This window comes from Ipomoea triloba, chromosome 8 (assembly GCF_003576645.1).
Source record: "Ipomoea triloba cultivar NCNSP0323 chromosome 8, ASM357664v1".
NCBI lineage: Eukaryota > Viridiplantae > Streptophyta > Magnoliopsida > Solanales > Convolvulaceae > Ipomoea > Ipomoea triloba.
This window is the reverse complement of record NC_044923.1, coordinates 3,003,667-3,029,433: the sequence shown is the minus strand read 5'-3', so window position 1 is coordinate 3,029,433 and position 25,767 is coordinate 3,003,667. Positions and strand designations below refer to the sequence as shown.

Genomic DNA, 25,767 nt, shown 5'->3' with positions numbered 1-25,767 from the left:
TATATATATATATATATATATATATATATATATATATATATATATATATATATATATATATATATATATATATATATATATATATATTATGTATACCTTTTTGGTCATTTTACATTTAACCGCTAATCTAAACAGCTAATTTAACCAAACATCTTTTTACAAACCGCTAATACAATCCATTGGTCAGACCCGCTAATACAATCCGCTATTTGATAACCGCTAACACAATCCGCTACCACTAACTTCTAACAGCTAATAACCAAACAAGCACATTGTCTTTATTTACTAATACACAAATATACTCGGTAACAGTATTTACTGTCAGTGGTGATTGTGAAAATACTTTAAACACATTGTTTTTACCAAACTTTCACTTCTACTATTGAAATATCTATAAGTCAATTTTGAATCGTTCTCATATTCTCCCAAAATACACCTAAAAACCGAAATAAGCATAATATGATTTTCTTCATTTTTTTTTTACAATGAGAGAAACTCTCATACATAATTTGAATATGTGTACACATAAGTAATAAATCACACTAATTTTTTATTTTTTTTTGATATAGCACAATCAAACTGAAAAATGTTGACAATAATCAAATCATGACCATATAATAATTTAGACCTATTCCTACCTAAATGAATGCTATCAAAAAATATATATTCACAAAAAAAAAAAGAAAGAAAGGAAACTCTTATAAAAAAATACACTGCCAAGTACCTTGTGGTCTGATGGCATTACCATTCGAAACGGAAGGTCTCAGGTTCGAGTTCCATCCCAATCAAGGATGTTGGCATTATCATGTTGTTTGAGCATATTATGTATAGATTAGATTGTAGTAATAAAAAAAAAAAAATACACTAAGCATTTACTATACGTCCTTAATATTGAATTATAATAACATTAATACTCCATGGAAGAGGTTGCTTCCACTCTCCAAAACAGTAGAAGCAGTCTCCCAATCAAGCAATCACTCTTCACAATCATCTTCTCCCTCGAATATTCACGCCCCGACCCGACCGAATCTTCGGCCGAGGAGAGGAATTTTCTGGGCAAACAAACAAACACTTGATGATGGATGTGGATCCCCGACAGTACGAAACCATTGTATGTATTTTTCTGATCAGGATAGGCCTCTCCAGCTCAGCTGGGTGACCATCCTAGCTTGTTCATTTCGGGTTTAATCGACTGGTTGCCAATTTTTGTTTGGATTTCCTTGCGAAGTGTATGCCTTCTAGTGTTGTTTTTGGGGGGTTTCTAGTTCTAATTTCAATTGGAATTGGGATTTGGAATGAACCTTTTTTGGGATGATGTATTGTGCCTTTAGTTATGGCGTTATTTGTGTTCAATTCTTTTATTGTGAAAGTGTATGTTTGGGCAACTGAAATTGAGTGTTTTTAGTGCAACTGAAATTGAGTGTTTTTTTTTATGATGATGGAAGTTAAAGTGGTTGTTTAAGGCAATGATTTGGGCTATTGCTGGATCACTAGAGAGTTTTAGATGTTTATAGAAGCATAGTTTTGGTCTTTCTAGACACAGATAATGGATTAATCTTTACTGGTCAGATTAAGGTTTAATTAGCTTATAGAATTGTTCACTATGTTAGATTGGTAGAGAGAATTGTTTTTTTATTAACTTAGTACTTCCTACTAAGGATTGAATGGTGACGGGATACTTGTGCCTTGATAGGTTATAAGATCAAAGGTTCATTTGCCATTACATTTAGCAAGAGATCAAGGGATCTGATATCGGTGGATTATGTGGAGTGCTAAACTTTTTTATGGTGGTCCCGAGTTTTGAAGTGCTTTTTAGCATAATGTTTCTGGATTTAGCTTGAATTTCACCGGTACTATTTTTTTAAAAATCTATTGTACTACTTCTGTAGGATGTCAGTGACAGTGATGTCCACAACATTGTTCTGTCGTATCTTGTGCACAATTGCTTCAAAGACACCGTGGAATCATTTATTGCCAGCACGGGGATGAAGCAGCCTGATTATTGTCTTGAGGATATGGAGAAAAGAAAAAGTAGGTGATCGGTCATATATCTTTTTGATACAAGAATTGCTTTATTTCTTGAACCTTGAATGATGTCAGTTGTTTTTTATCTGCATTAGAGTTTCACAGTGTTAGTCTCATCAACGAATATAGTCTCGTGTTGTGCTTCCCTTTTGTGTGAGAAACTACAATATATATTCCGCATCGGCTCATTGTATTTTTTCTGCATTATGCAACTTAAAATGACTTGCTGCTCTATGCTCTATACTAACTAATGTTCGTAGTATTTAACACAGAATGGTTGCATTCACTTACACCCATATGTGGAATGATAACTCCTTAGATGCTAGTTATATGGCACTGGCTGAAATGAGACATAGAGAACTTTGATTATTGTTCATCACCAAAGTTGAGGGATAAGGTTTCCTAGTTACTATGTCTAAGTCATGACAGTAAAAACTATATTTGCACGGAATTTGTTCTGAGAATCGCCATTAATGAAAAGTGAAGGATATTGGGCGGAGGCCGGTGAAGGGCCAAGTCCAGCACCCGGTGGCTAAGGGGATTGTTGGGCGGAGGCCTGAAGAGCCAAGTCTAGCACTTTGCCTCTCGAAAATGTGGTGGTATATAAGGAAATAAAGTTGCGCCTTCGCTACAATTCAATTCCCGTAAATACTCTTTTAGGTCTTCTATGCCACATGATGACATTTATGCACATCTTACTTTGTCCTGCTACGGATGCTTGATTTGTCATTTTTATCAAAATTTTGTTTTCAGGAATATTCAATTTTACATTAGAGGGTAATGTTCTGAAGGCCATTGAACAAACAGAACAACTTGCACCGGACTTACTGGAGAAAAACAAGGATCTGCATTTTGATCTATTGAGCCTTCATTTTGTTGAACTAGTATGCTCGAGAAAATGGTGAGCGGGACGACTGCTCTTTCCCAGAAAGGCGGATTTACTTCTTTAGACTGATTATATCTTTCTTTGCAGCACAGAAGCACTTGAATTTGCTCAGACAAAGCTAGCTCCTTTTGGGAAGGTCCAGAGTTACGTTGAAAAGCTTGAAGTATGTATATTCTCTAGAGATTATTTTAAGCTCCTCTACTTGTTCCTTAAATATTTTTAAGACAACGCATCTGTTGCTACAGGACTTCATGGCTCTGTTGGCCTATGAGGAACCAGAAAAGTCGCCCATGTTTCACCTACTCAGCTTGGAATATCGACAGCAGGTCGCAGACAGTTTGAATAGGGCAATCCTTGGTTCGGTTTCCTCCTTTGTCATTTTTGCAGTTCATTTTGCCTCTTTCCCCTAAAGAATGCTATTCATGTGCTCGCTTTTTGTCATGTCATGGGGATTGCAGCACACGCGAACCTCCCCAGCTATTCAGCAGTGGAAAGGTTAATTCAGCAGATAACAGTAGTACGACAATCCTTAAGCCAAGAACCTGGCAAGGTTTGATCCTTAACCTCTCATATCATCTATTCTCGCTGATTATTATATGGAAGTTTAGACTTTGTCATTACACGGCCTGTGGAAGTGAGGTTTATATCATGAAAACCATGCTTGCTTTGTGAGCCCTCACGATGTGGCATGCTATCATTTGCTAATTAAGAAAATGAATAAATGGGTGACAACATATTTAGGTAAATGATGACACGAGGGAGATGCTCATATACCATCATATGCCAGGGGTCATAGTGTACTGTGTACCCATTCTCAAACCCTATATAATGAATAACTGCCCGAGAATTTGTATTTCTGTTAACTAATCTTTAGAGAAAAGAACTAAGAGAAGCTGTGAATCTTGTTTGATAACTAATTTGTAAAGTTTCAATTTGGCGTACAATGGACTGATCCATATCTGAAGTTTAAGAGTAATATTTCCTTCAAAATTTACTTTAGCATAGATATCTAAGAAGCGGTAATTGTGTTTTGCCAATTTGTAGGAGGGCAATACGCCCTTTTCATTGAAGGACTTCCTCAAGAGCTAGCCATACAAACGTTTCGAGTTCATAGCCTTACTGGAATCGTGAACTTCAGTCCGCTTTGCTCCTTTGCTAACTTCAAAGAACTGTAGCCACGCTTTTGGTGCATATCGAGCTTTGGTTAGTTGTGATATACTTAGCTTTACTCGAAATATTGTTGCCAATTTTAGGTCTATTCTTCTCTGCTCTAGTAAACTTTCTTTATGTACTAGGCATGTTCTTTACCTTTAGCCAAAGAATCTATTCATTCCTCTAATGTCATTCACAATCCTTTGCTACAATTCATGGTATATTGGTGTGTATTGCAATGTGATTAGTGGATTTTATCTACAAATCATGACTCGCGCAATATAAGTTGCGATGTATATATATATCGATGACGAGAGAAACCCCATAACCCTTTCAGGTGTAGGTAAACCCCGCCTTGTGACCCTAATCGGCAAAGAACCACAAAGAAGTAAACCAACCTAAGTTACCCATAGCTGACCAGCAAGGATTCAAATTCGTGACCTTGTGGTTACAAGCCATCTTGGATGGGGTTACCCCAGTTGTGACCTATATTGTGTATAGGTGTATATAACTTTTGGTAAATAACATTATTCACCTTCATTGTAGTGGAACAAATGGTTTCACCAGAGAAAGCTACAGAAACAGAACATTATTATGCATTTGGTAAAGAAAGTTCATAATGTACACAACAAACAACATAGTTCAACTGCAGATTTTCACACTGCAGATACAGATGCCTCTTCCTTTGACATCCAATACCTGTTAATGAACCACAGCGAGTCACCTTCAACCGCGAGCCCGTCTTGATTGCGATGCCAACCAAAATGCGCGTGAGTCCTGTTCTTGATATCGAAGATGCCATGGCCAAAGCTGGCTTCACGGTAAGCAGAGTAACTCGGCTGTGGCTGTGTCATCCTACATTTCAAAATCGCACACTAAGAGCTAAAACTCGCAGGCATTTCACAAATGATAAAATTTAAGAATATATTGATGTATCACAACATACTCGGTGGCTAATCCTTCTGAATTCCCCCCGTCTCCTATAGTGATATAAACGGGGGCAGAGCTGTCGTTCTTTGGACTGCACAACCCGTTTACAATGTTGTAGGCGACATTTGATACACGTTCCTATTAAGCAAACATAAGATGGCATCAACCAAAGTCTCGTCTATTTTTCCTTCATTGCTAACTTGGATTTGGATAATAGGTGACAATGTTCTTTCCGTTTTAATCGTAAACCAGATAAAGCAAATAGATCGAACTATAGATTACTTAAATGATAAGTTGGCGAGCTATACTTACAGTTCGTTCGTAGGAGTGAACGTGACCAGCAAAGACAACATCGACTTTGTACTCCACGAACCAGGGTTCATATAGCACTCGCATCGTTTCCCCTTCCATATAGTGATGCACATAGCTACTATACATCGGGCAATGCATGAGCACGATTAGCCATGGCGTCTCGCTTCTGTTAACTTTAGGTAGTTCGCCTTGCAACCATTTCCACTGAGGAGTGTATGTACCTACAAAACGAGACATTCAAACTTACAAGATATCCTCAATGATCGAGGATTATCATTCATGCTAGCAATCATTACTCGTACTATCCAATAAACATTATGATGATACTTATTAGTCGTTAGCAGCAGCAACCGACACAAGTAAATTACATCGTAGATGTTAATGCTATAAATTCTTACCATAAGCTGAGTAAGAAGACATGACAATGATATGCGCTGAAGCTCTTTTTATCGAGTACCAAAGAGGAGAAGTACTCCCCGATGATTCAAATGGCATAAAAAATCGATGCGTGTAAGGTTTGAACGGCACAGTTTCACCCTGAAATAGAAACAAAATAGTTACATGATGTCTGAGAGAAAATGTTTCGATTCATCTCAGTTTAATTGTCAGACTCGTAGTTCTACTTCAAGAACTGCTCCTATTTTAAAATAACAAAAGATGCAAAGTACAAGGATACGATGTTCTAACTAGAAAAAAACTATATCAATAACGAAAATGCTTGCAATAGAAAACAAAATGGGGTTACTAATGGTTTATTTGAAAAGAATCTTAAAAGCAGATATCAAAGTGAAAACGAGGAAGTTGCAATTTTTCTCGTATAGGTAATGGTATGAAGATCCTTACAATATCGGGAACAAAATCAATTTCGTGATTTCCAGCAGTCCAAATCCACGGTTGATATGCAGTACTTCTCTCCACAAACCTTCCCCACGTATCCCATCTGTTGTTATCATGATTCGGATACCTATCCGCATACGAAAGGTCACCAACAAATAACAACGATTGTCCCTTTACAGGGTTCAATTCGTAATGCGTCAATGTGGTGTTGGAATCATAAGTCTGACCGAGATCCCCTGTTCATAACATCAACATAGCGGTTCAGAGTTAACCGAGGCAAATGCCGCTTTCATAAGCAGTTCATCAAGATACAGAAAAAAGATAATACCTATTAAACCAAACGTATAGGGAACATCCGGTCCAGGTTTTGGAGGAGTAACAAACCAAAACTGTCGTTTTGCATCCCCGGACCCTAGTTCATAATAGTATTTTGTATCATACTGCAGAAACAAGAGGAAATGACACACTTTACACGCTTGTAAATCTTTTCAATTGGTATATATTGATTAGCGCAAACTCTACAAATGGTTGCATCCCGAGCAATCATTTAAGGAGAGAAACCGCTACACACCTCTAAATCGTTGATGGTGCAGTGATGAATATAGCCGGATGTGTAATTATAATACTTGTAGGTCACAACGACGCCATCTGCACGCCTCTTGACACTGCTATTCTCGGCCCAATAAACCACCGTTTTCGAGCCAGGTTCCTCGGGTGTAACCCAAGAGATAATCACACCTTTCCCTTCATAATCCCCTTGTGTTATATGGACCTTCAAAACCAAATTCATCTCAACTAAAAGAGCACAACACAGAACCCAATATTTTGACAGAAAAACATTCCTAAGATATATCAGAAAGATCTTAAACACTATTTAGTATTTACTTCAAGAAATCCTCTTCTCTAATGCTCAAACCTTCAAGCCAACCAGTCATTTGTTGGGTAGGGTCACAAGACGGGATTTTACCCGGTGCAAACCCTCACACCGGGATCACAAGGCGGGTTTACCCTCACACCCTCGGATAGTGGCTGCGGGTTCCTCGTTACTCAAACAATAACAAAAAAAGCATCAAGCCAACCAATTTCTTATGCAAACCCACAAACATCTTTTGCCATATTGAAGTTTTCAAGTTAAAGAAACCAACAGCAAAGGAGATTAAAGCAGATAACTATGAAGAAATGCTGAAATCCAGATAAAATCACAACAAAAACAAAATCTTGAAAGAAAAAAAAAAAAAAAAAACCAATTAGGGAAGCAGGAGAGAACCTGCTGGGGGGCATTGTAACCAGGAGGGACTCTGAAGACATCACTATCCAAAGGCATATCATCAATATCTGAGGATTCTGAGCTCAACCCATTCTTCCTCGCATAGCTACTGGTAACCCCAGCATCACACAACAGAGAAAAACTCAAGATCAAGCCCAACCCCAAGCATAAAAATCCAAGCTTTAAGTAACCCATTCTTTTAGATTGGGATGAAGTTCCAATCTCAATCTCCTAGAAAAAAGAAACCAACTTTTATAAGAAATTTATAATATTAGAGTACATGGATTTGGGCAAGGTGCAAGAATATTCCACCCTCAAAGTTTGGTCAACTAGGTAGGGTGTACTTGAGGATTTCTTACAGGTATAGTTCAAGAAAGGGAAAGTGGAATCTCAGTCTGGGCAGCTCCCAGCTTCTGGATTGAAATTGGGGTTAATGGGCAGTATTGGGTTATTTGGGTAGTCATGTGGAGATGACAAGAGATTTGGCAAATTATGCCATCCACCACGGTGCACATAGCAATGTGCACCACGTACGTAAACGACGTCGTTTTGAGCATTATAAATTAATCGTCTTTTTTTTTTAGAAATCACGTTTCTCGTTTGGTCAGTCTGTGTATTATGTTAATATTCTGTGTATTCTAGATAATCGTTCTGTTCTGTGTATTTCAGGCAATCATTTTGTGTATTCTAGGCAACCGTTATGTGTATTCATGTTAGTAACACATGTTGTGATGTGTTTGTGCATTCGAATGTTTAGGAGGATGAGTTATGTGTATTTTGTGTCAATATTCTGTGTATTGATGTTATTAACACAGGTTGTGATGTGTTTGTGTATTCGAATGTTAGGAGGATGAGTTCTGTGTATTTTGTGTCAATATTCTGTGTATTCTGGGCAAACATTATGTGTATTCTAGGCAAACGTTCTGTATATTCTAGATAATGATTATGTGTATTATAGATAATGAATTCCATGGGGTCATTCGCGTCCGCGTCCACTAACATCGAAACGACATCGTTTTGGATCGTGGTGCACATTGCTATGTGCACCGTGGTGCAGGGTATAACGATTGCAAGAGATTCAAAGTTGTAATTACAAAGTCACTGAGTTAATTTTTATTTTTTTTTTTAATTTGAGTCAGGCAGCTATAGATAATTTGAATTTTTTAAAAATTTTATATTAAGTATTATTTTTTATATTTCATTTTGACCCGACCAATCTCACGAAATAAAGATAAAACGGTCTTTTACAATTTTTTTTTTTTTAAATTGCCTAATTAGTTAGATTGCACCACCTCAACTTTTTATACTTTCCACTAATGGTAAAGAATGATCTCCCCTAGCCGACAGCACTCTTGGACGACAGCATATGGCAGCAGCAGAAAATTCTGACAACAGTCCTGGGCGTAGCGTGCACATGGCGGGATCCTTCGTCAAGGGAATGGGCATGGCGTTAGTGTTCTGCAAGGGCTAAGGTGAAGATTTTGGCGTAAATGGTGAAAGGAAGGGAGAACTAATTATTGGGGCGGGAAATTCTTAAAAAGTCAATATTTTTTTAAACAGCGTTTTAGGAAAGAATTAAATTGACTACTATTAAAATAATTGAAGAATCGAATTTGTTCAAATGGGAAACCATGAAGTACATTGTATATCTGCTAATAATTGAGTAACTAAAAGTAAAAATTTTCTTTACTCTATAAATGATTGACATGGATAGATTTATAATTCTAGCTATTAGTTGAAAAATTTGAAACATAAACTTGCTGTATTTCAAAAACCAGTAACGTGGACAAAGTTTGGATCACTAGCTAGCTTGCGTCTAATTAATTATTGATAAGATGTCCTACTCAAACAGCCGTCGCATGCGCATTTGCAGACTTTGATTTCTTCGCACTGAATTTATTATATTCATTCAGGCGATGAAACTGATCGATCAAGTCAATGAAGAACTAACTGGCCGGAAATGATCTTCCGTCTCCTGCTTTCCGTTTTCCTCTTCTTTCCGTCGGCGGCAGCGGCGGCGTCACTGGCAAAGCCGGGCTGCGAAGAGTGGTGCGGAAACGTCTCAATTCCGTTCCCTTTCGGAATCGGTGAGGGCTGCGCTCTCAATCCATGGTTCTTAGTAAAATGCGATAATAGCAGCAATAATCCTCCCAAACCATACCTAACCTCATTCCTCCCAATCGAGCTCCAAGGATCAGTGGTGGCCGTTTCGCTACAGAACCAAACCATCACCACTCTAAAATCCGTTATCAATTTCTGCGATAATTCCGCGGGTAGGTACGCCATCACCAACGGCACAGATCTCTCCGCCTCCCCCTTCTACTACTCCAAATCGCGCAACAAATTCCTGTTCGGCGGTTGCGGCAACTCCCTGCTCACTCAGAACTCCGCCGTCCTCGCCGGCTGCACCGCCATTTGCGGCGAAAACATCAGCTCCGGATTGACCGGATGCTACGGCATCGACTGTTGCGAGAGTCCCATTCCCTTCGATCTGAGCTCCTACAGCGCCAATTTCACAAATTCGGGAATCCAGAGCGGCGCCAACCCCTATAATCTCTCGAGATGTAATTCCGCTTTTTTGGTTGATCAGAGATGGATTCCTAAACAAAGTACCTCATTGTTTTCTGATTATGCCCCCGTTGTATGGATTTGGACGGTTCAAGCGAAGGATTTTCCGGCGGCCACCATCTGCCGCACCTCCGATGATGCTGCCGTTCAGCTGGCCGACGGCACCTCTGTATCTAACTTCCGATGTGACTGCCCAACAGGGCAGGAGGGAAACCCATACATTGCTCATGGTCATGGATGCCAAGGTAAAACTTAATACATTAATATTAAATACTCCACACCATTTTTTTGTGATACTTGCTATTTATTAGTTAAACTGATTATTTTTTTAAATAATTTTTACTTAATTTTATTTTTATTTTATTTTTTTTGTGTGTATAATTATACTCTAAATATATAAATTTTGTATATTAATACTAAACTTAGGCCCTCACAAAAAAAAAAAATACTAAACTTAAAGCAAAAACTGCGTGAGACCGTCTTACGGAATTTAATATGTGAGACATGTCGAGTCAACATAATTTGGATTATAATTAGTATTATGAGTTAGTCTTTGATTGAGTTAATATTTAGACACATTATTAAATTGTAGCTAATACCATTTCTAAATGATCAGCGTGTGCCAGTTGCGGACCCGACCCTATTACCTCCCGGAAGCTGTCCATATTTGGAAGTAAGAAATTGTTCTTTTCTCATTATTACTAATCATGACTATGAAGTTAGAAAATATATTTTCAACTGACTTAGCATACTGACTGCGAGTTTCTTTATTGTAAAAAAAAAACATATTTTCAACTTTACAAAATTGTGTTATGATCCAACAACAATTTAAATGAAAATGTAAAGATGGTTAGTATTTTAGGTTTGTTTAAAAAGCTAAGGTCATTATCAAATCCTTCAGTTGACTCCTATTACGATTTATTTTCAAACAACGTGACTCTTTCTACTTAAACCAATTACCATTATTAAGTATTTGATTCCAATTATCATTTCAATTTCAATGTTTGAACCGAACACATTAAAGTACTATTACATCACATTGAGAATGTATTTTTGATAATGCAATAATATGAAGAGGAAATGATGTTGTGTGACTATTGACTAATACTACTCAAATTTGTGACAGGCATACTGATAAGTGCAGGCATACTAGTCTTTGTATTATGTACCTTTTTCTTGTACAAAGTGGTGAAGAAGAGAAGGGCAAAGAGAATTAGAGCCAAATTTTTCAAACAAAATGGTGGCTTGTTATTGCAGCAACAATTATCATCCAATGAAGACGACGTTATTGACAGAACAAAGCTTTTTACTGCAAAGGAACTGGAAAAGGCCACTGATCGCTTCAATGAAAATCGGATCCTAGGTCGAGGAGGTCAAGGAACAGTGTATAAGGGCATGTTAGCAGATGGCAGGATTGTTGCTGTTAAGAAATCTGTCCGGGTAGATGAAAGCAAAATCGAAGAATTCATCAATGAAGTTGTCATTCTTTCGAGGGTGAACCATAGGAATGTGGTGAAGCTATTGGGGTGTTGTCTCGAGACAGAAGTTCCACTCTTAGTTTATGAATTTATAACAAATGGTACACTTTTCAGCTTGATTCATAGTGACAACCTTAACGATGAGTTTCCCTTCTCGTGGGAGATGCGACTAAAAATCGCAACAGAGGTAGCTGATGCTTTGGCTTATCTGCATTCATCGTCTTCCATTCCAATCTTACATCGCGACATCAAGTCTAGCAATATCCTTCTAGACGAGAAGTACCGAGCTAAAGTGTCAGATTTTGGAACTTCAAAGTCCATTGCCATTGATCAGACTCATGTCACTACTCAAGTGAAAGGAACATTTGGCTACTTGGACCCTGAGTATTTTCAATCCAGTCAGTTTACTGAAAAGAGTGATGTCTATAGTTTCGGAGTCGTATTGGTTGAACTTATGACGGGAAACAAGGCAATTTCTTTTGCGACAAATGAAGAAGAGAGAAGTCTTGCCACACGATTCCTTTTGGCTATGGAGGGGAATCGACTCTTCAAGATTCTTGACAAACAAGTGTTGGAACAAGGCAAAAAGGAAGATCTCATGGTAGTTGCAGACCTTGGTAGGAGATGTTTGGACTTGAATGGAAAAAAGAGGCCGACCATGAAAGAAGTGGTAGCAGAACTAGAAAAGGTTAAATCTGGCACAACTTCATCCGTGACAAAGAATTTTGAGGGAAAAAGGGTGTGGGAGATTGAAACAACTACATTTTCTGAAACTAATTATACATGGACAACAACAGAGGAGAATTGCAGTACTACATCATTAGACGCACACCCGTTATTGTTCGATACACTGTGACATTGTTTAATCGATAGTATTTTTGACATGCACTAATTTTATGTAATTGTTGTTAAATTGGATTAAATCGTTACATTTGATAAGTTTGATAGTCTAATGTTTAGGCATTACGCTTCTCCTCAGAGGTATGTTACAGAAGAAGCATTATTGGGAATCAAGATCTCTAGGAGAACCAAACAGCCAACAACAATCTTAAATCAACCAAAATTAAACAAACAGCAACCTTATTACTTCAATTCATGAATGATTTCACATTCTACTGCAGACACAGATGATGCATTCTTGGAAGCCCAGTGTCTGTTAAGAAGCCACAGTGAATCAGCCTCAACCGCGACTCCATCTTGGTTGCGATGCCACGCAAAATAAGCATGAGTTCTGTTCTTTATGTCGAATATGCCATGCCCAAAGCTCGCCTCGCGAAATGCAGAGTAGCTCGGCTGTGGCTGTGTCATCCTGCACACATAACCGAATGCTCAGAAGTAAGGCCTACTGTCAGTTTCTGCACTATAAACACATTATTGCTGTATATATATATCTTAAGTTCTTAACATACTCGGTGGCTAATCCTTCTGAGTTTCCCCCGTCGCCTATGGTAATGTAAACAGGAGCTGATTCGTCGCTTACAGGCGTGCACTGAGCATTCACAATGTTGTATGCAACGTTTGATATGCGTTCCTGTGAAGCAAACAAGTGATATGATGCAATGAAATTAAACAAACCCTTCACCCCTGCTTTCATTTCTAGCTCAGATTTGTCTGATTAGTACTAAACAGCACAAGATTAGTACTCAAGAACTGTGGAAATCGAACAACATATGACAGTTTACTATGATGAACTAAATAAGCTTTGTGATGAATATACTTACAGATCGTTCGTAGGAGTGAACATGTCCAGAAAACACGACATCCACTTTGTACTGGACAAAATAGGGCTCAAATATCACACGCATCCCTTCCCCTTCCAAGTAGTGAGCTTCGTAGCTGTTGTATAATGGAGAGTGCACCAGCACAATGAGCCAAGGCGTCTCGCTCCTGTTAACTTTTTTTAGTTCACTCGTAAACCATTTATACTGTGGAGTGTATTTAGCTACCAAAAAGAAAAAAACACAAAGACAGCCAAACCTTAGTACTGTTTTACAATTTTACAGCAGCAGTGAAACTCGGTACTATTTCAAGGCTATAGATTCTCACCGAAGCCTGAGTAAGAAGACAGAACAATGATATGTGCAGAAGCTCGTTTTATGGCATACCAAAGTGGATCACCGCTCTCTGATGCTTCATGTGGTGTAGGATACCGATTTGTAAAAGGTACGAAAGGTTGATATTCACCCTGAAACCCCAAAAAGAAAAAAGGCAAAATCTTTAATTGATTCAAATCTAGCTAAGTGATTTGCACAATTAGGCAAGTAGGTAGTGGAACGAAGACCGTACAATATCAGGAGCATAATCAATCTCGTGATTTCCTGCAGTCCAAATCCAAGGCTGATATGCAACGCTTCGCTCTGAAAACCTCCCCCACGTATCCCACCGGTTGTTGTCATGATTCGGGTACCTATCTGCATACGAGAGGTCACCAACAAACAACACTGTCTGTCCCTTTGCTGGGTTCTGTTCATAATGTGTCAATGTGGTGTTGGAATCATAAGTCTGACCAATATCCCCTGTTAGGAACATTTAACATATTACATATACCTCGAGTTCAATACATACTTAGGCAAATATCTCTGTCATATGATGTTCAGCAAGATACATTTAAACATACCTATCAAACCAAATGTATATGGAACATCAGGCCCCGGTTTGGGAGGAGTAACAAACCAAAACACCCGGTTTGCATTCCCCGACCCTAATTTGTAATAGTATTTTGTATCATGCTGCAGTTATAAGAGAATGACAATAGTTTAGTGATATTGTCATTCCATATATCTATAGTTCTATACTATACACACCAGTCATAACAAATCCTATGCAATATTTGAAGTGAAAACCTCTAAATCCTTGATGGTGCAGTGATGAATATAACCCGAGGTGTAGTTGTAATACTTGTAGGTTACAACAGCGCCAACTGCGATTCTCTTAGCGTTGCTATTCTCAGCCCAGTAAAGCACTGCATTCGAGCCAGGTTTTTGTGGTGTGGTCCAAGAGATAATCACACCCCTCCCTTCATAATCCCCTTGTGTTATATGAACCTAACAGACCACCAAAATCCATTTCAGCACAAAAGGGCACAGATGTAACAAATATCTTGAACACTATCTTCTCCAAGAATCCATCCTCTTTTCTAATGCTCAAACCAGTTTCTTGGGCAATATATCTACAATATTGCCCCAACTTACTATCAATTGTTATACCATGGGACCAGAGCTCATCATATTGCATTATGAACTCTGATACAAAAATTTTGTACCTTCAGTTAACACATTCTGTACATATAAACAAATAACATGATAATTGCTAACACATAATATGATAGCTACAGATACAGAAACTGTCAAGTACAGGTTCAGAATGTGCATGTAAACTACAGATACAGAATACTTTTGGATCAGGGTCGACAATGCAATATAAGATAGACACTGGTCCATGGTATAATTTGACATCCATTACACAGTTCAAGAACTCAATAATTGTCAGTCACAGAGATGAACATTGGAACATTAAACTAGTGAGCTCAAATCATGGCTATAATATAGTATATTTCAGCCAAGAAACATCAAAATCTCCATGATATTACCTAAAAATCAAATCTTTAAAGAGAAGAAAATGGGGGAAACAAAAGACAACCTGTTGGGGGGCATTGGAACCAAGGGGGACCCTAAACACATCACTATCCAAAGGCATATCAACATCTTCAGGTTTGGGCGAAGCCGATAGACTCTTCCTCACATAGCCACTGGTCACTCCACCATGGCACAGCTGAGTTGTGTTCAAGATCAAACCCAAGATTAAGCACAGCAGTCCAAGCATCATGTGCATTGTAGTATTCTTCTGGTTGCAACGTTAATAACGTCCCAGAAAACCAAACATACAAGAAAAATTTCAAGGTTTTAGGGTGAACAAGATAGAAAGAAACTAGCTTGCCTGAAAGCTAGGTACTGAATGAATGTGCAGCCTTGATGGAATTTATAGCATGGGCTTTGATGCTTATACATTATTTAAATGGAAATGTTAGCTCCAACTTCGATCTTGACAGTGTTTTCATACATTATTTAAATGGAAATGTTAGAAAACTCTATCAGACCTCGAGAACGCAAATTATCTTTATGAATTCTATTACATGTACACTTAAATTCTACGCTGGTTAAGTGTTTACAGTAAAAATTTGTAAGAGGGAGTAGAAGTTGATAGTAAGAAGTGGAGTACATATATAGTATTTTTTTTATTATATATATACATTAGATTTTCGCTTAAGGCCAAGCACTCTATCAATCGATCGTTGTTGACTCTGCCTATAAGGTATTCATCTCCGCATTCTATCAATCAATCAGTCTAGCATAAGCTGAAATGAAAAATACTTCATGCACCCCTAAAAACGTACTTAGAACTTTTACTCCCACTTGTATTCACATTTGGTTGGAGGAAAAAAAAATGGATAAACATCTTTGACCTCCCTATTAAATGAAACAATCAAAACATGTCATGTCATAGAAAGTAGAAAAATGAGAGTAAGAATTGAGAGTAATTAAAGAATTGCTCAGCTGAAATATTTAATGTATAAAAAAAGTACTTTAATTTTTCACCCCATGCATTGGATAAACTTCATAGTTTACAAAAGATAAACTGCACTAGAAAAACTCATGCCACGAGTATACCTAGAAGAGTGTTAACAATAATTGACTTACTTCTTTTGAACTGTTAATATTTTAATCTCTCATTAAAATATTACTTCTTCTATTTCATTTTACATGTTATGTTTATTATTTATTGTTCAAACCAACTCTTTTTCATTGGTTATATTTTTAATTATTTTTAAATTTGATTTTTTGTTTTAAATATTACTTTTATTGTAGTTTCTAAGTATACACATTTTATATACTAATAATAAAATTAATATTATGAAAAATTAAATTAAAAATAACTTCAACTCGTTAACTGAGTCAGACAAATAAAATAAGGCGGAAAGAGTATTATTTTATCAACCTCGAAGAAATACATGTTATTATTTAAGGGATGCAATATCAATTACAATGCATGCATGCACAAATTTAAGGGTGTGATTGAATTGGCAAGGGACTCATCCATCCTTAATTAAAGATCAAAAATTCAATATTTGGCATTGAGTATGGAGCAATCTTAAATCTCCAGACTAGTTCGAAAATTCTGGGTACACAAAAGAAAAAAACAAACAAATTTAATCATATAATAATTAATAAAATGAAAACTTAAAATTATTATTGTAGCTCAAGCGAAACGTGTATTATTAGTTTATTCCTGGGAGTATCTTGTATGATTGTATCCATAGAAAATGATACGATTTCTGAATTAAAATATGTTATAATCTAGATCTTGATCAATGTGCCATAGCCCATCTCGTTCACGTGGCATATATATTTTTTTAAAAATAATTTTAATTTGAAAAATTATATATTTAATTTATTTTTTATTGAAATATGAATCAAATAGGTCATCCAATTACACACCAAATAAAATTAGACCACTGAACTCAAAAAAATTACAATTAGGTCTCTGAACAACACAAATTCATGCAATTTCACAAAACATGACATGTTTACCTTTTGATAAGCCGATGTGCTGGTTATTGAATTTAAAATTAAAATTTTAACTTTTATTTTAATAATTTTAAATAATAATAATAATAATAATAAAAGGTCAGAGACCCCTTCGTCTCCGACCTGCCATGAAAAACCCTACGCCTCCATGGCTGGCCGGAGACGAAGGGTTCTCCATGGTAGGCCTAATTATACAATTGGGTATAATTTGAGGATCTATTTGACCCTTATCCCAAAAGGCTTGTTCGGACCGCAACAAATTATACAATGAACCAAAATTCATATTTTATTGTGGACATTGATATAAAACGACATACAAATTATGTACTTATATTTAATATGTCATGTATTTTCAGTTAACATATTATATATTTGTAAATAAAGTGAAAGTACATAATATTAGTTGTAGGTACACAATGTTGAACTATAGAAATAATGTAATAACGACATTTGTTTGTTTATTTATTATACATATTTCATACTCCGCATGTAATATCCCGCAATTCAAAACGAACTCGATTGATAAAGATGCTGTCAAGAATGAATTCATGACTTTTTGGTACAAGAATCATACTCCACCCAGGTCAGTAGGTCACCCCTTAAGGACATTGTGGACCTTTGTGGTTATTGTTGTTAGTTACAAATTGTGTAATAAATAATACGTAGTAATACATAATTGCAAGTTTATTAATAGGTACTACAGATTCTACAGCAGTTGCTCAGATCCTTTATTCTCTAATGGAACAGAAAGCTTCAATTCTTCACAGAGCTACAGAAGAAACAGCAATGCCCATTCAGATCTTTATAAGTAGGATCAAAGCAACCAATCAACAAGAAACATACATAGTTACATACATTAACCAACACAAACATGAATGGTTTTTTCACATTGCAGACACAGATGATGCATCCTCGGACGCCCAGTACCTGTTAAGAAGCCACAGTGAATCAGCCTCGACTGAGGCCCCATCTTGGTTGCGATGCCACGAGAAATGGGCATGAGTTCTGTTCTTTATGTCGAATATGCCGTGCCCAAAGCTCGCCTCGCGAAACGCAGAGTAGCTCGGCTGTGGCTGTGTCATCCTGCACACACGAAAAAACCCGATGCTCAGAATTTAAGGCCTGCTGTCAGTTTATGCATTCTAAACACATTTCTGTATGTATATATGTTAACATACTCCGAGGCTAATCCTTCTGAATTTCCCCCGTCGCCTATGGTAATGTAAACTGGGGCTGATTCGTCGCTTACGGGTGTGCACTTCGCATTCACAATGTTGTATGCAACGTTTGATACGCGCTCCTGTAAAGCAATCAAGATATATATTTAATATATGAAATCTCTATAGATTAGGCAGTCTTAGGGATTAAGGTAGGTAGGCATATGGAAACTTATTTCCTATTCCTATTCTTCTAGCACCTATTTATAGGGCTTTGTATTCTCTTTTCTATATGACAGTATAAAACAGCATATTCAGAAATCTTCTCTTTACTTTCATAACATCATGAAACAGAGCTTCATCTGCTTTCATTTCTAGCTAGGTTTTGTCAGATTAGTAGTCAAGAACTGTGGAAATCGAACAACATAAGGCAGTTTACAATGACGAACTAAATAAGCTTTGTGATGAGTATACTTACAGATCGTTCGTAGGAGTGAACATGTCCAGAAAATACGATATCCACTTTGTAATAGACAAAATAGGGCTCAAATATCGCACGCATGGCTTCCCCTTCCATGTAGTGAGCTTCATAGCTGTTATACAATGGAGCGTGCACCAGCACAATGAGCCAAGGCGTCTCGCTCCTGTTAACTTTTTCTAGTTCACTCGTAAACCATTTATACTGTGGAGAGTATTTAACTACCCAAAAACAAAAACACAAAGACAGCCAAACCTTAGTACTATTTTACAATTTTACAGCAGCAGTGAAACTCGGTACTATTTCAAGGCTATAGATTCTCACCGAAGCCTGAGTAAGAAGACAGGACAATGATATGTGCAGAAGCTCGTTTTATGGCGTACCAAAGTGGATCACCGCTCCCCGATGCTTCATGTGGTGTAGGATACCGATTTGTAAAAGGTACGAAAGGTTGATATTCACCCTGAAACCCCAAAAAAGAAAAAGGCAAAAACTTTAATTGTTTCAAGTCTAGCTAATAAGTGATTTGCGAAATTAGGCAAGTAGGAACTGGAACGAAGAGTGTACAATATCGGGAGCATAATCAATCTCGTGATTCCCTGCAGTCCAAATCCAAGGCTGATATGCAACGCTTCGCTCTGAAAACCTCCCCCACGTATCCCACCGGTTGTTGTCATGATTCGGCCACCTATCTGCATACGAGAGGTCTCCCATAAACAACACTGTCTGTCCTTTTGCCGAGTTCTGCTCATAATGTGTCAATGTGGTGTTGGAATCGTAAGTCTGACCAATATCCCCTGTCAATAACATAAACATATATACAGTGAGCTAAAAAAACCCGAGGCAAATATCTCTCTTACGCGCTGTTAATCAAGTTTCAGCAAGAACATAATACCTATCAGACCAAATACATATGGCACATCAGGTCCAGGTTTGGGAGGAGTAACAAACCAGAACTGGCGTTTCGCGTCCCCAAATCCTAATCTGTAATAGTATTTCGTATCATACTGCAGTTTCAAGAAAACGGGATTGTCAAATTACTGATCTTGCCATTTATACACTAGCTATACACAAAACACTGCCTAGCAGTCATGATAAAATCGAAAAGGGATTTTCATCCTACTCAACACTCGAAGTAAAAACCACTACACACACCTCCAAATCCTTGATGGTGCAATGATGAATAAAAGCCGAGGTGTAGTTGTAATACTTGTAGGTCACAACGGTGCCCATAGCACGCTTCTGAACTTTGCTATTGTCAGCCCAATAATACACTGTATTCGCCCCGGCTTTATCATAAGGTGTGGTCCAAGAGATAATCACACCCCTCCCTTCGTAATCTCCTTGAGTAATATGAACCTTCAAAACCCAAATCCATTTTAGCACAGAAAGGCATTGCCAAAAACAAGAAAACGGAAAATTCTTTACTTGTGCATTACTTTGAGTTGGACACAGAGAATGGAAGAGTTGAAGTAAACACAGCCAAATCAATGCTTACATAACAAATATCTTAAACATTACATCCTCCAAGATCCTTGGGGCAATTAAGTATCTTTGTTAAACTAAGTTAAAAGCTAACAACTTTATAAGGGAAAAATGCATTTTTAGTCCCTCAATTGTTCCTTACTACTAGTTTTAGTCCCTAATTGGTTTACCGTTGCAATACACACCCCTAACTCTTCAAAAAAACTGCAATTTAACCCTTGGAGCAACAAAACTATTAAACTTTTACTTAGTATACGGATATTTTTAAATTTTATTATCTTTATTCTTTATAACATTTTCGGTTTTGATATTTCATCTACAAAACAGAGAATTGACAACATTCTTCCCTAAAATTTTCCTCTTTGATTGTGGTACATTGTCCCTATTTCCCCTACATGAACCTATTAAAATCAAGTTTTTTATTTTAAAATTTACTAAGTTAAAGCTTACAACTTTATCATCACTAAGACAACCAAACATCCAGTTCAACCTCAATAATTGTTGCAGAGATGAATACTACCAATGGTGTGTTTGGTTGACATGTTTAGCTATCAGGAATGCGTACCAAAATCAATGTTATTGTTTGGTTGACAAGCTTTTAGAACCCTACTATGAGTTTTGATTACCTATTAATTGCAAAATCCATTCCTTAATAAAATAAGGTTTCATCTCCCTTCCTCCTCCGCTTCCCCAACTATTAATAATCATTCCAATTCCACCCTACTACCAAATATGCAAAATACCTTTACCAAAACCTAATACCATTACCAAGTATTTGATAGTCATTTCGATTCCAATTCCCATGTGCGAACCAAACACCCTAAGAAATGCAGAAATCTTAACTGTAACAAGAAAGCATCACAAAAAAATCCTTAAAAAGAAAATGGGGTTTCAAAGAGGAAACCTGTTGGGGAGCATTGTAACCAGAGGGGACAGCAAACACATCACTATCCCATGGCATATCAACATCCTCAGCATTGGGCAAAGCCGACAGACTCTTCCTCACATAGCTACTGGTAACTCCAGCATCGCAAAACTGGGTTGGATTCAAGATCAACTCCAAGATCAAGCACCACAATCCCACCACCACCAACCTCATTCTTCTGCTCCGATCCAACCTTAACCTCCCAGAAAAAAAAAATTTCAAGATTTTAGTACTCAATGTTTAGCTTTAGCAGGATAAGGAAGAAACTGGAATTCCTACCTGAAGGTTACTGAAACTTAAAGGAATGAGCTTGGGAGGCTTGTTGGACAAGCGCGATATTTTATAGCGCGAGATTGAAGGAAGAGCGCTGGTTAATCATACTTCTTGCATGTTTAAGACAAAGAAAATTGAAGGTGGAATATTAATCTCCGGTTAATGTCATTGAATTAATGAATCTTTGTCGCTTTGTGTTTTGTGTGGTAAAAATATCTCCATATGGATCCCACATTCTCAAATCAATCATATACGGATATACGGAGTATATTTTGGATTAGTGGACCAAACTCAAAGTCATTAATAGATGATCTGTATTGTATAAATCCCTCTTGTTATCTTAATCGATGAAGGACAACAAAGGGACATATATTTTACACTTTATTTACGAAAAAGTTTAAGGGGTGTTTGGTAAATAGTTATTTTTTTAAATATAAAAAAAAAATAGTTGTTAGCTGAATGCGTTTGTGACTTTGACTAGTTGATAGCATTAGTTGATTGTAGAAAGATATTTGGTAAGTTAGCTGATAGCGGATTACACACAAAATGACTTTTTTAAAAAACTATTCAAAGAAGCTGGGCAACTTTTTAAATTTTAGCATTTTGGAGCAATAAACTGTTTTAAAAAACTAATTAATCAAACACTTATATTCATTGTTTAACCAAGTCAAACAACTAATAATTGTCAAATAAGTTAAAATTGACTAATATTAATTAACTATGTTACCAAACATGACCTAAAATTGCTACCTGAATATGCCTTCCTAGTCAAACATACCTTATAACTCTATTCAATATCATTCTTCTTCTCATCCTTCTATCTCAGATGAATTTCTCTCTTTCTTTTTTCCTCGACCACATTTTATGTGTTTAATTCAAATAATTAAAGATGATTCAGGTTATTTATATTCATACAAATTTGTACAAATCATTCATTTAGCCCAAAATAGATAATTAAGTAAGTGAAACATGATTCTTATACAAAAAAATAACGAATTCAATTATTGTCAACACTTTCTTAGTTGAACATGTCAATAAAATGAGTTTCTCTTGTCAACAAAATGAAAAAAAGAAAAAAAAAACAATTATCTTGTGGGATAGTTCAAGTGATCGACCAATAAACCTTTAATTCTACTTCCCCACTAAGAACCTATAGTCATTAAGGAATTTTGATGAATTAGTCGTGGGGAAAACTTCGTGTGCAAAAGTGTACCGCGGCGAGGAATTTAGTACCATTTTGGAAACTTGAGATTTTAGTTCCTTCATGATGAGTTTCGGAACGCGTTTAAGATTGAGAATATAGTCCGTCAAAATTGGAAATTAAAAACTGTGTTATATACTCCGTAATTTTTTTTAAAGAAGAAAAAAAATCAATCATCAACATGTTGAAGCCACTAGCTATTTAACACGTGTCAGGCTAACTAGGGGGGTACACCAATCATTTACTATCAACCAATAAATTATGGTACTTAATTTCTTGTGGTCCGACATGTACCCACGTGACCACGTCTTCGACAATGATTTATTTACGCACGCGGAGAAAAATAATTAGATTGGATGACTTTATCTAGGTTCCTATTGACTGGGAGTAATGATATATATATATATATATATATATATATATATATATATATATATATATATATATATATTAGTATTTTGCAATATTAAAATATTAATAAATAAAAATAATTAAAATGTATAATTCAAATTATATATACACAAATAATATATGTATTTTATACACACATATATTGTTGGATTGTGCACTATGGTAAAGAGGAAAGCAGAACTGAATTGAATGTTATTGAAAGGGGAACGAAGTTTACAAAATGGAATGAAGAAGATGAACTGTTCTGTGTATCTTAGTGCTATATATACAACGAAGAAAGGAACTAATATTCACAATGAATTGAATTTACTTTGGTGCCCTTATCACCTTTCTTCTTTACGCATGTATCCTCAACACCCCCCGTAAGCTGAGCATGCAAGTCTTGTATGCCCAGCTTATAACGAAACAGAGAGAGACTATATTCAAGCTTGTTTCAACTGCTCCAGCCCTACTGCATTCAGTGAAGACATGAACAAATGTAATGTAATTAGGCACCACATCTTGGGTTTTTCTTGTCATGTCCTCAAACGAATCCAGTTCCATGTTAGCATGCCTTTGATGAACATAACCATCAACCAAATCATTCCAGGTTATCAAGTTTCTCTTGGGTCTTTCATAGGATGCTCTCTCGCAATCCTCAATGCAAGCCTTTACAACAAATGCAACCATGAATTGTCCTTCCCAGCTCAAATGCAACCAACCCAGCAGAAGCATAAGCACACTTAAAACCATGAAGAGATCAGTTTCATGCTCTTTGCCATTACTGCTACAGAAAAATACATCTTCATTATATTTGTTCTGGTGAAGACTTTGAAATCTCATCTTTAATAATTGTTCTTCAAGTTCAACTAAATCCCCCTTTTCTCCATCAGTGGCACTTTCTTTTGCATTAGAACAAGACTTAATCAGAGTAGTCCTCTCTTCCTTCAAAATCCTATCCATCTGAGTATAGTCAGGAACCACTATACTCTGCTCAATATCAATCTTAGCAGGAGAAATTTGAAACTGAATCACAACATTCTTAGCTTTCTCAACTCGAGTCAGGTCATTTATCATGTTGAACAGGAACTTCTCGTCATCTCTATCAAATTCAAATTGAGCAGCAAAGTGGAAAACAACTGAAAGCATCTGCATCTCTATCAATCGAAGTTGCTGGATATTTGGCTTATTCAATTCCACAGCTAAACTAGCCTTAGAAAATCTCTTGTACATGTAGATAAACACCATATTCTGTGCATACAGATCACTCACAATCATGATTAGCTTGCACATATAAGTAAATCTCCTTTCACTCACATACCACCCGTGCACATTACAATAAGAATCAAACCAGCTAACTGTCTCATGAGTCAACACCTCTTCAACACCTTCACCATGATGTATGTTAATGTCTACATAGAGAACCTGCTCATGCACTTTGAGAAGCTCTAATATGGCAAGCACTATATCATTCACATAGCAAAAAACAGAAGCTTCGCATTTTTTCATTTCAAATACAGTTTTTGAATCCCCAGCAGCCTCAGAGTTTCCTGTTGCTGCTACAAATCCAAGGTCAACTGAAGTAATCTGCCTAAGAGATTCAGTTTCCACAGCTTTAAAACACTCATAAGCTGGATATGCATAACATTTATAAACAAAAACCATAACAAGGCTTCTGGTGAGAAACGAACCACTCCCTAATGAACCATTCTCTCTATCACAAACTACTTCTTCAGCAGAAATAGCTAATCTATAGCTAGAATTCAGATTAGCTACAGGAAAGTCTATCCTTAAAAGCTCAACCTTCTCTTTATTTTCAACATTAAATTCATTAGTCTCATTAGTGACTAACTTCAGTGACAAATGAACCATTCCTCCAGATATAAACGTGTCAAGATACTTACTACAATCCAAGCTTCGAATGAAAAATGTCGAACTTAGCTTTAATCCTCCAGGTGACCTCTGCTGATCACTGGTTATTGGAATCACCGGCGATCTCCCCGTCGGCGTCACATTTGGCGCTTCAGGCCGCTTCAATTTGTCGGCAAAATCTGTGCTTACACAGCACGCGATTGCAATTCTCACATGGAAAATCCAGATCGCGGACTGATTGTTCTCCCCGACGCAAACTCTTGGCTGACTAATGAGCTCTGCGCTCCATCTCTTCACGAATCTGCTCCATAAAGTGCGATTGAAGACGGCAAACTGAGGATTAACGAGCACTTTGCTCGAAATCTCCACGGATTTGCTCCGTGAACTGCCGTCTATGCTTGATTGGAAGAGCACTGCGCTCAGACTGAAAGGCGAACTTACTCCCCTGTGGAGTGAAGATCCTCTGCGGATCTGTCACCGGAAAAGAACAAGTAAATCCTCCTTTGAGGCTTTGAATCCACCGCTATCTACTACGGCGGACATTGTTGTTCCTCTGCGGAGTAGTGATCCACTGTGGATCGATTTCCGGAAAAGAACAAGTGGCTCAGCGTCAGCGGTCTCCAGGCTTCGATTTGCCGGTGTCGGAAGCCGCGGCAGCATGGCTCCCTCACCGGCGCTCTGATACCATGTTGGATTGTGCACTATGGTGAAGAGGAAAGCAGAACTGAATTGAATGTTATTGAAAGGGGAACGAAGTTTACAAAATGGAATGAAGAAGATGAACTGTTCTGTGTATCTTAGTGCTATATATACAACGGAGAAAGGAACTAATATTCACAATGAATTGAATTTACTTTGGTGCCCTTATCACCTTTCTTCTTTACGCATGTATTCTCAACATATATGATTTACCATTCATAGAAATTTAATTAAAATATAATCAACC

General features: G+C 37.1%; 5 protein-coding genes across 10 annotated transcripts; 2 read left to right on the top strand and 3 right to left on the bottom strand.

Annotated features, from left to right (window-relative positions):
• The first annotated feature begins 919 nt into the window (after nt 1-919).
• LOC116027314 (glucose-induced degradation protein 8 homolog) lies at nt 920-4,283 on the top strand. Of its 2 annotated transcripts, none has more exons than XM_031268868.1 (7): nt 920-1,111; nt 1,890-2,031; nt 2,779-2,926; nt 2,999-3,074; nt 3,157-3,268; nt 3,370-3,461; nt 3,956-4,283. In XM_031268868.1, the coding sequence occupies exons 1-7, from the start codon at nt 1,076-1,078 to the stop codon at nt 3,998-4,000; spliced, it is 651 nt and encodes a 216-aa protein (XP_031124728.1). In that variant the 5' UTR covers nt 920-1,075; the 3' UTR covers nt 4,001-4,283. The 2 variants fall into 2 exon arrangements, with proteins under 2 accessions (XP_031124728.1, XP_031124729.1); XM_031268869.1 differs by lacking the exon at nt 920-1,111 and adding an exon at nt 1,694-1,787.
• A 284-nt stretch (nt 4,284-4,567) lies between these two features.
• On the bottom strand, nt 4,568-7,843 carry LOC116027312 (purple acid phosphatase 1-like). Of its 2 annotated transcripts, XM_031268865.1 has the most exons (9): nt 7,769-7,785; nt 7,410-7,640; nt 6,714-6,914; nt 6,471-6,582; nt 6,149-6,378; nt 5,704-5,842; nt 5,306-5,526; nt 5,010-5,131; nt 4,568-4,918 (listed from the first exon to the last, which is right to left on the bottom strand). In XM_031268865.1, the coding sequence occupies exons 2-9, from the start codon at nt 7,602-7,604 to the stop codon at nt 4,720-4,722; spliced, it is 1,419 nt and encodes a 472-aa protein (XP_031124725.1). In that variant the 5' UTR covers nt 7,605-7,640; nt 7,769-7,785; the 3' UTR covers nt 4,568-4,719. The 2 variants fall into 2 exon arrangements, with proteins under 2 accessions (XP_031124725.1, XP_031124724.1); XM_031268864.1 differs by having other exon boundaries at nt 7,410-7,843.
• A 1,376-nt stretch (nt 7,844-9,219) lies between these two features.
• Nucleotides 9,220-12,433, top strand: LOC116027309 (wall-associated receptor kinase-like 8). The gene is made up of 3 exons (XM_031268859.1): nt 9,220-10,222; nt 10,594-10,650; nt 11,104-12,433. Exons 1-3 carry the CDS (start codon nt 9,370-9,372, stop codon nt 12,309-12,311), a joined length of 2,118 nt encoding a protein of 705 aa, XP_031124719.1. The 5' UTR covers nt 9,220-9,369; the 3' UTR covers nt 12,312-12,433.
• Nucleotides 12,434-12,804: 371 nt separating this feature from the next.
• On the bottom strand, nt 12,805-15,291 carry LOC116027313 (purple acid phosphatase 1-like). Its single transcript, XM_031268866.1, has 7 exons — nt 15,095-15,291; nt 14,299-14,499; nt 14,073-14,184; nt 13,742-13,971; nt 13,502-13,640; nt 13,177-13,397; nt 12,805-12,986 (listed from the first exon to the last, which is right to left on the bottom strand). The coding sequence occupies exons 1-7, from the start codon at nt 15,284-15,286 to the stop codon at nt 12,816-12,818; spliced, it is 1,266 nt and encodes a 421-aa protein (XP_031124726.1). The 5' UTR covers nt 15,287-15,291; the 3' UTR covers nt 12,805-12,815.
• Nucleotides 15,292-17,533: 2,242 nt separating this feature from the next.
• On the bottom strand, nt 17,534-21,498 carry LOC116027310 (purple acid phosphatase 1). 4 transcript variants are annotated; one of them, XM_031268862.1, is made up of 10 exons: nt 21,365-21,490; nt 21,065-21,278; nt 19,831-20,034; nt 19,571-19,682; nt 19,243-19,472; nt 19,000-19,138; nt 18,676-18,896; nt 18,219-18,340; nt 17,896-18,123; nt 17,534-17,809 (listed from the first exon to the last, which is right to left on the bottom strand). In XM_031268862.1, exons 2-9 carry the CDS (start codon nt 21,257-21,259, stop codon nt 17,925-17,927), a joined length of 1,422 nt encoding a protein of 473 aa, XP_031124722.1. In that variant the 5' UTR covers nt 21,260-21,278; nt 21,365-21,490; the 3' UTR covers nt 17,534-17,809; nt 17,896-17,924. The 4 variants fall into 4 exon arrangements, with proteins under 4 accessions (XP_031124722.1, XP_031124723.1, XP_031124721.1 ...); XM_031268863.1 differs by having other exon boundaries at nt 17,968-18,123; XM_031268861.1 differs by having other exon boundaries at nt 17,534-18,123; nt 21,065-21,284; nt 21,365-21,498.
• Between the last annotated feature and the right edge of the window lie 4,269 nt (nt 21,499-25,767).

Coding starts and splice junctions, on each gene's coding strand:
- LOC116027314 (XM_031268868.1), top strand. CDS start 1,076: ATGATGGATGTGGATCCCCGACAGTACGAAACCATT. Junction 1,112..1,889: donor CCCGACAGTACGAAACCATT/GTATGTATTTTT, acceptor CTACTTCTGTAG/GATGTCAGTGACAGTGATGT. Junction 3,075..3,156: donor GTTACGTTGAAAAGCTTGAA/GTATGTATATTC, acceptor CTGTTGCTACAG/GACTTCATGGCTCTGTTGGC.
- LOC116027312 (XM_031268864.1), bottom strand. CDS start 7,604: ATGGGTTACTTAAAGCTTGGATTTTTATGCTTGGGGTTGGGCTTGATC. Junction 6,379..6,470: donor CTATACGTTTGGTTTAATAG/GTATTATCTTTT, acceptor TGTTATGAACAG/GGGATCTCGGTCAGACTTAT. Junction 5,132..5,305: donor TTCACTCCTACGAACGAACT/GTAAGTATAGCT, acceptor TTTGCTTAATAG/GAACGTGTATCAAATGTCGC.
- LOC116027309 (XM_031268859.1), top strand. CDS start 9,370: ATGATCTTCCGTCTCCTGCTTTCCGTTTTCCTCTTCTTTCCGTCGGCG. Junction 10,223..10,593: donor TCATGGTCATGGATGCCAAG/GTAAAACTTAAT, acceptor CTAAATGATCAG/CGTGTGCCAGTTGCGGACCC. Junction 10,651..11,103: donor GAAGCTGTCCATATTTGGAA/GTAAGAAATTGT, acceptor AATTTGTGACAG/GCATACTGATAAGTGCAGGC.
- LOC116027313 (XM_031268866.1), bottom strand. CDS start 15,286: ATGCACATGATGCTTGGACTGCTGTGCTTAATCTTGGGTTTGATCTTG. Junction 14,185..14,298: donor GCACCATCAAGGATTTAGAG/GTTTTCACTTCA, acceptor TTATAACTGCAG/CATGATACAAAATACTATTA. Junction 13,972..14,072: donor ATATACATTTGGTTTGATAG/GTATGTTTAAAT, acceptor TGTTCCTAACAG/GGGATATTGGTCAGACTTAT.
- LOC116027310 (XM_031268861.1), bottom strand. CDS start 21,259: ATGAGGTTGGTGGTGGTGGGATTGTGGTGCTTGATCTTGGAGTTGATC. Junction 20,035..21,064: donor GTTACAATGCTCCCCAACAG/GTTTCCTCTTTG, acceptor TGGGTTTTGAAG/GTTCATATTACTCAAGGAGA. Junction 19,473..19,570: donor ATATGTATTTGGTCTGATAG/GTATTATGTTCT, acceptor TGTTATTGACAG/GGGATATTGGTCAGACTTAC.